Here is an 8,711-nt window from a genome sequence, read left to right on the forward strand (position 1 = left end):
GTACAAATAACTAATATGTTTGGTTAAAAAGATTAAAAGAATTCTGAGAGAAATCTTTTACTGAATTGCCATTCTTTTTTAATATTATTATTATAATATGATTATTATTGTTAATAACTATATATGTGATGTTTGGAATCTTTCGATATGTATTTATTTCTTTAATTTAATCTTTTTTTTTTTTTTTTTTTTTTTTAAAGTATGCCTTAATATTTGTTGTTTAAGATTAATTACATGAAGGAACTAGCTATGGTTGTTGAAGAAATACAAAGATAAAGTGGAAAGATTCCAGAAGTGAATTTCTTCAATACTGATTGAGAATGAGTTTCTACTGCTTGTTTTTAATGTAAGTTCAGAGAAAGACCTTTTAAAATTCTTATTCTGAATCAGCTTAGTTGTTCATTCTGAATCAGCTCAGCTATAGCAATATTTTGCACACATTTTTCAGTCTGAAAAGAAAAATGAGATCCAATAACTTGTGTATTCGTAGAATGAGCGGCAAATGGTGAATTGCTAGTTTGCAATGCTCCATTATATGTAGAATTAAACTTGTGATAGCATTGAATTGTTGAGTGGCCAGGTTTGTTGCAGACTTGACAGATCAGTCTATTTCTGTTATTGTTCGGACATCTGCCCCTTCAATAAGGCATGAATCTAGGAGGTCTAGGACTGAAAATATTACCTCCAGTGGGTGAGTAAGGAAGCTGATTTGGAGTAGATGTGTAATTGGGGTTTGGCATAGTATACGGTTGTGAAAAATGGGGATTTCCGAGGGATATTAGTGAAGGGACAAAATTATGGAATACTGAAGGAGGTTTATTAGTGTCATGACTCTGTTGAGGACTGAAATTTCTTAAATTATGGAATACCAAGTAAGTGATCTTCCAGCTCGTGTGAACCTACTGCAAGCAGAACTTGAGAGCTCCAAAACCTATAGTTGTCACGAGTAAGCTGTTGCGAACCTACCCAGATTTCTCAATCACTCACACATACAATAGCTCATAACCGAAACAAACAGCAGTTTATAGCAACCTCTAGAGTTCCAAAATAACAGAAGAGAAGTATTTCATTGATAATTCAGTTTACACCACTCTAGATCATCTCTCAAATAAAAGAACTACTGGATTTAATTAACTACACTGAAAATAAGAGAAACCAAGCTAGAACATAATAGAAACCGATATGTTGGACTTCGAGGGCCAGCTACCTCCCCTTTTCCTCACTTCTTTCTCGATGCCTATTTACCCTTCTGCTGCTCCTTTTATTCATTTCTTCTACTAACAAAATTTACCCTTCCTCCAGTAATCTTTCACCACCTGTCCCACTACCTTCAATTCACACTTTAGTTGCTTCTTTTAATATTATTGATCCCCTGGTGCTCCTTCCCACGCTTCTTGTACACCCGCACTTCGCGTGTTGTATCANCTTTGGCATAGCCAGAATATTTGGGGGACACGAAATTGAGGCCAATACAAATAAAGTAGTTGGAACATAGTGAGTACAACTAATATTGTTTTCTGCTTTGCTCACTTCCGCTTGAGACCTCTGCCAATGTCATTTTGCAGTGGTTATATGTCTCCGGAGTATGCAATTGACGGGGTTTTCTCGATGAAATCTGACATATTTAGCTTTGGAGTTTTAGTATTAGAGATTGTTAGTGGGAAGAAAAACAGAGGATTTTCCCATCTAGATCACTACCATAATCTTCTTGGACATGTAAGAGTAGAACACAACGATTTATTTAACTATTTGGAAACAAATATTTCATCTGTACTTCAATTTTTTTCAGGCATGGATACTTTGGAAAGAGGAAAGGCGATTGGAACTAACTGGTGAAACATTAATTGACTCTCGTCCGCCACCTGAGGTGTTGAGATGAATTCATGTGGGTTTGTTATGCGTACAACAACGGCCAGAAGACAGGCCGATCATGTCGTCTGTGGTTCTAATGTTGGGAAGTGAGTGTTCATTGCCTGACCCAAAGCAACCTGGGTTTTTTTCAGAAAGAAATCTGTTTGAACCTGAGTCTTCATCAGGCAACTTTTCCATTTTGGAGGCAAGGTAGAACATCACCAATTGGCATAAAAAATTATCTCAACAGCCCTTAGATATCCAGACAATCTGTTTAATGGTTAGTATACAAGTCTGTTGTTAAAATTGTTTGTTTGTGATGCAAGGGGTATGATTCTTGTCAGTGCAATAGGTGAGTGTCAGGCTTGCGAATGGTTAGGGATTATCCACCTGTCTAAGCCCTACGCAATTTGAGGATATTTCTCGTGCAGATAACCAATGGGACGCAAAGAGGGATTTTGTTGCGAACCTACCCAGATTTCTCAGTCATTCACACATACAATAGCTCATAACCGAAACAAACAGCAGTTTATATCAACCTCTAGAGTTCCAAAATAACAGAAGAGAGGTATTTCATTGATAACTCAGTTTACACCACTCTAGATCGTCTCTCAAATAAAAGAACTACTGGATTTAATTAACTACAATGAAAATAAGAGAAACCAAGACTAGAACATAATAGAAACCGATATGCTGGACTTCGAGGGCCAGCTACCTCCCCTTTTCCTTTTCATCAAACAGTTCATCAATGGCCGGAATGGGGAATCGGTCGAGAATGGTCAATTTATTGAGTGCCCTATAGTCTACACAAAACCTCCAACCACCATCTTTTTTCTTAACCAACAACACTGGACTGGAAAAAGGATTGATACTAGGCTTAATAATTCCTGAGGCTAACATCTCCCCAATGATTTTCTCAATTTCGTTTTTCTGGTAAAACGGATATCTATAAGGCCTAAAGTTTGGGGGTTGGGCATCTGGTAGTAACCTAATTGCATGGTCTTGGGGTCTGCTAGGGGGCAAATCCGATAGAGGCTCAAATACGGATCTGAAAGTTTCTAACACTGGAAACAGCGTGCTACTGACATTGATCTCTTCGTCTGACTGTTTTTGCAGCTGCCCAAATTCAACCATGTATCCATTTCCCTCACTTCTCAACGTTCGGATCATGGCTTTCAAGGAAACCATTGTTTTGCTAAGTGCAGGATCCCCTACAATTGTCACCGTTTCCTCACCCAATTTAAATTTCATCACCTGCTGCCTCCAATTCATTGTAGTTTCCCCTAATGTTTCAAGCCAAGCCATGCCTAACACTACATCTGCACTACTCATTTCAAAGGGAAAAAAATCTTGAGTTATTTGTACCCTCTGGACTCCCAAACATACTGCCTTACACTCTCCCTCACATCGGACTTTATATCCATCACCAACTCTCACTCCAAATGCCTGTGTTCTTTCTACAGCAATACGCAGCTTCTCAACCAACTCTCAGCTAATGAAATTGTGGGAAGCCCCACTGTCAATCAAGATAATAACCTCCTGACCCATAATACTGCCCTTCAACTTCATCGTTTTTGGGCCATTGATTCCCACAACCGAGCTAAGGGAAAGTTCAACATTACCTTGGGTTTGTTCTGCCGTCGTTCCTTCACTGGTTTCCATGTCCCCTGGATCCAAATCTTCTTCTTCCTCATCAACAAGGATTACTTGAAATTGCTTCTCACCACACTTATGGCCAAAGAAATACTTCCCATCACACTTGAAACACAACCCTTTATCTTTTCCTCTGTATTTCGGCCTCGTCATCTTTCAAAAGGGAAATTCCGTCGCGGTGGATGGTTTCTGTCGAAGTATCTGAAGTTTGTAGAAGTGTATTCGCGAGGAGAGGAATTCATGGATGAACCCACGACAGTACCTTCTGCGTTTCTTCGCCCAGGATTTGAGAAATTGGAGAATGAATTTGAGGAAGAATTTGAGAAGGAGTTCGATTTTAGGGATTCAGTCAAATTTGGGGCTTTATTGAATCTCCGGGTCGGTGGTGGATATCGGTTAAAACTTGGATCCCAAATGGTTTGACCCGACATTTAATCCTGGCCCTTCCACCTATTGGCTCTTGTGGACCTGTCTTCAGTTCTTTAAAGCCCAGTTACTTCCTCTACTCTGTGGGCTCTTTCTATTGTTTGGAGAAGAGAATGGGCTGGATCAACCTCAGCTCAGCCCGAATTCTGCCTTTAACCCATTCAGAAACGCAGCGTTAGGATCTTCCTCTCTTCACCAACAAAGAGTACAGCTTCGAATCTTCTTCTGTAATCAGCGACTGTACTGTTTTGCTTTAGGGCCATTAGAGTTTCATAAGGGTTACTCTCTTGAGATCCGTGAATCTCTGATTAAAGCAAGTTTAAATGATGGCCACGAGGTTACAGGTGCTCTGACTTCATCCATGTACCAGTTAATGGCTTCCCCTTCCATGCACACTGCCGCCGCTGTTAATTTTCCATCATCAGGAATTCCATTCAGAGAAAAATACCTTTCAATTCTAAAGATCCACCCGTAAGGATTCCACCATGAAAATGGGTAATTCCAGTTTCTTCCTCCCAACTCACTTTGACTCTGTCCCAAACTCCCTGATCCACTTACTCTGTTTTGATTCTCCCTTTCCTGATTTCTCACGTTTCTAGATGAATTTTGTTCTCACGCCCAGCTTCTTCTTCATCCTTTCTCCTCATCCAACTCTGTATCTCTACCAGCATTCACGAAGTCCCATATCCACGCCCAATTTCGTTACCTCTCGTTCACATTTAGCCTAGATTCCTTTGTTGTTACCATAACCCACGCGCACACCTGCTCTGATACCAATTTGTTGCGAACCTACCCAGATTTCTCAATCACTCACACATACAATAGCTCATAACCGAAACAAACAACAATATAGCAACCTCTAGAGTTCCACTAACATAAGAGAAGTATTATTGATAATTTGTTTACACCACTCTAGACCATCTCTCAAATAAGAACTACTGGGTTTATTAAACTACATTGAAAATAAGAGAAACCAAGCAGAACGTAATAGAAACTGATATGCTGGACTTCGAGGGCCAGCTACCTCCCCTTTTCCTCACTTCTTTCTCGATGCCTATTTCCCTTTCTGCTGCTCCTTTTATTCATTTCTTCTACTAACAGAATTTACCCTTCTTCTAGTAATCTTTCGCCACCTGTCCCACTACCTTCAATTCACACTTTAGTTGCTTGTTTTAATATTATTGATCCCCTGGTGCTCCTTCCCACGCTTCTTATACACCCGCACTTCGCGTGTTGTATCAGTATGATATTGGCTGAAGATACAAAGGTTGTTCATCGTCTTGGTAGCAGCATTCCAGTTGCGGTCAGTCCATATTCCTTATTGCCAATCAATAATTTCTGCTTGCTTTTGTTACTTGAGTTCTCCATGGTGTCTATTGCTATCACCTTTGACATTTTAGTAGTACATGTACTACATTTTTTACCTTCCATTTAATAATGACTCATAAGTTATTGCGAGTACTTAGCCCCTCAAAACAACATTGTACCATATCTGGTATGAATAGCTTGCATGTAGAAATAAGGAGAAAATTAGGTATTATCTTTCAAGTTCACGGTTAAAGAATGGTACTATAAATTTGAACCAATCCTCTCTTCAGTACATTCTGGAAGTATTTACTGGAGACCTCTTTCCAATATTTATTCTTTTAGAAGCATGAGAGAGCACAAATTCAATTGCACAAGTAGTATACAAGAGAGTCATTGTGGACTGAAAAAATCAACGAGAAGTATAAATCATTTGCATCACTTTGAGGAGAAAAACTTATTGGGATTCTCACACCACATCATCATGTTGTTGTAGTGGGACTGTCCAATAAAATATTGTCAAGTGTCGATACTTGGCAAAAAAATATTTAAACATTAAACTTAATAGATTTCAAGAACTTTCCTATGTTTTAGGCATTAGCCGCTAAACAAAAATCTTAAATCGAATTCTCTGCCTGTGTTGCAGTTCTCCATTCAGCTTGCCATCTTCCAGCAGCCATGAATTCCTAATGTTTTATCCTTCACTTTTTTTCTTGTTCAAGCATTGAAATTCAAACCTTTAAATTTTATTTTCCTTTAAGTCACTGGTAGGTCACAGATAGAGAAATCGCCAATAGGGCACCGATAGCAATAGTGTACCTGTGCACTAAGAAACTGGATAGCTTCAATTTCTGCAAATGTTACTCCTCCAATAAAGACTACAACTACAGGGGATCGGCTTTCATCAGCTAATCTAAAACAGGTTTAGTGTTACAATTAAAGTAAATAAGATCCAAAGACCTCAATTATACAGGCTGGAAAATCCAAATTAAAAGTGAAGCTTGGAAAAAGTGTTTTAGTCATGACATTTATTCTCTGTTATGGCAGAATTACTAAGTAATGGAAGAAACATACAAATCAAATGCTTTATGTTCCTATATATGAGAACAAAATAATCGTTTGAGCAGCATCCCAATTTTTTGGTTAGAAAACACTTAGGAGTTTGTGGATGCCCGACGCTTGATGGACAACAGCAACTTTGAGGAAGAACGGTGGCTTTAGGCAGAGAACAGCATGATAGAGATGAAAGAGGGAAAGTAGGATGATGGTTCAAAATTTTCTTTTAGCTGCTAAAAGCCTTAAACATAAGAGAACTGTTTAAGTGATTTAATAGTAGCGTTTAAATTTATTTTTTTTATAATAACTGAGGTATCTAGGCACAATTTCCAACTGAGCCCGCCTAATTCTCAGGGCCACGGAATACCCAACAAGCCCAATGGACCAAGATAATTGCACAATTGTGGTAAGTGTCTCTCCTGAGACTTGAACACAAGACTCTTGGATATAGTTAACTCTAGTGGTTAAAATGCTTGTCATCCGGCCACAAGGGGAGAGGTTAGGGATAATTTTTTTTTTATTGCCTATTTTATTGGACAGTCCCACCACATAAGCATAATGATGTGGTGAGACTGTCTCATGTAAAGTTTTTCTCCATTTTGTGTTCCAATGGTGAAAGTTCTGTGGATATGATACTATCGTTTTCAGAATGCTGACTAGATGACATTTCAGGTTGAAGTTCTTCTCATTGTTTTGTCACCTGTTTTGAGGAGGCATGTTGCTCTTGGTGGAGGTTAGTGTTGAAATCACTGATTGAATTTCATATAAAGTGATGCATTTCTTAATTATGTTTTAAAAAGTATGCGATTGTTTCTGCTTTATTAATATATCGTGGTTTTTCTAGGACTAGTCCTTTAATCCCTCAATGTATTGGGGACAAATTGTAGTGACAAGATTTTCCTTTCTAATTTATCCTGTGCTGTTATATGCCATGGAGTTCATTTCAGCACTTGACGTGAAAATGAATGTTAAACAGAGAAATATTAGCCCTTTATCTAGGTGTTCCCCAAGGTTATTTACCTAAAATGGCATTTCCTGTTCATGTTTTAGTTCCTGAAATTCGATCTGCTGTGATGAAGGATGGTCCTGTGATCACAGATCTTGGTAACGTGGTGGTAGATGTGAGGTAAGTTGCTTTTTAATCGTCTTTCTCTTCTCTAAAGGAAAATTAGGTGCAGAACTTAAGAATGACTCACAGATTTGTTTGAATTGTGGAGCTAGATCTCCTATCCCCTTTGTGACTCTTCTTCTTTCGTCATCTTCTTGAATGATGAACTGTTTTCTCACTACTTGAAACTCCCGGCTCTTCCCCTCCCACACACTCACACACCTCCACTCAGCTCAAAATTTCTTTCCCTTGGACATAAAATAACATGGCATACTTTACACGTATGTATGTTCTCATGTGTTTGATTTTCCCTCGTATTATTTTAGTGGAAATAAGGTTTTCGAAAGGTTCTTGTAGTTTCAATCCTTATGACTATAACTCAACTGCTCATATTTTTTTATCAGCTTTCCAAACGGGATACAGAACCCTTTTGAGCTTGAGAAGAATTTAAACATGATACCTGGAGTGGTTGATAATGGTAAGAAAAGGACTTGAGAACTTGAGCCTTCTATTATTTTCTTGGAGCATGCCATTTCTAGTATTCAGCCTATATTTTCATTTTCTAGACATACATCAACTGCTACCCATATATCATAACTTTTCAGCCCAAGCTTTAATTATTCTATGTATGGATTTTTTCATGACATGATACAGGGTGACCAAAATTCTTGGACCATCGTATTTTCTATAATATAATCCACCTGATAGGGAAAAAAAAAAAAAGAAAAAAAAAAAGGAAGAGTTATTCCAGAAAGTTTCTAATATCATCAGTCCTTTTTACTGTTTCTTTCACCATAAAACTCGATGCAATTCTAATTTTGTCTCTGGGTGAAATCGTTACTTATTTTGCCCGATTATGGTGCAGTTATTGCTACTGGGGTTGCAACAGTTGTACTGGTTGCCGCGGTTAAAGATGGATGTAATGTGAAAGTAATGGATTTGGAAGAGTTTATTGAACTTGTCAAAGGCCGGAGAGATGCTACTTCTACCACATAATAACAGTGCTCTACTTTTGCTGTAATTATCTGGTTATGCGGCTGAGAAAGAGAAGAGGGGATTCTTGTATTATATGAAAGGCTCAATAGGGTAGATTGGCTACAAATTTTTGTGGTTAGTGTATTAATTACAATATCTTCACCCTTATGTAATTAACTATTCCCTATTTTAAGCTATGAGTAATAATAGTTTTACACAGTCAATCTATTGTATCATTAGCAATCAACCATCACCATTATCATTCACATTCTTGTGATAATTAAATATCGATTTTGATTGAAAAGAGTAAACGATTTTTCAACCCAAACAATGGTTT

The 8,711-nt window shown here is 38.1% G+C and overlaps 2 protein-coding genes across 2 annotated transcripts; both read left to right on the forward strand.

Annotated features, from left to right (window-relative positions):
- The first annotated feature begins 1,431 nt into the window (after positions 1–1,431).
- Positions 1,432–2,290, forward strand: LOC116139158 (G-type lectin S-receptor-like serine/threonine-protein kinase SD1-1). The gene is given in 3 exon segments (XM_031424827.1): positions 1,432–1,494; positions 1,566–1,716; positions 1,790–2,290. Coding segments are annotated over 2 exon segments (420 nt in total). The 5' UTR covers positions 1,432–1,494; positions 1,566–1,572; the 3' UTR covers positions 2,066–2,290.
- Positions 2,291–6,869: 4,579 nt separating this feature from the next.
- Positions 6,870–8,090, forward strand: LOC116139067 (ribose-5-phosphate isomerase A-like). Its single transcript, XM_031424743.1, has 3 exons — positions 6,870–7,024; positions 7,342–7,417; positions 7,804–8,090. Exons 1-3 carry the CDS (start codon positions 6,952–6,954, stop codon positions 7,892–7,894), a joined length of 240 nt encoding a protein of 79 aa, XP_031280603.1. The 5' UTR covers positions 6,870–6,951; the 3' UTR covers positions 7,895–8,090.
- The last annotated feature ends 621 nt before the right edge of the window (positions 8,091–8,711 follow it).

This window comes from Pistacia vera, unplaced genomic scaffold (genome assembly GCF_008641045.1).
Source record: "Pistacia vera cultivar Batoury unplaced genomic scaffold, PisVer_v2 Contig347, whole genome shotgun sequence".
Lineage (NCBI taxonomy): Eukaryota > Viridiplantae > Streptophyta > Magnoliopsida > Sapindales > Anacardiaceae > Pistacia > Pistacia vera.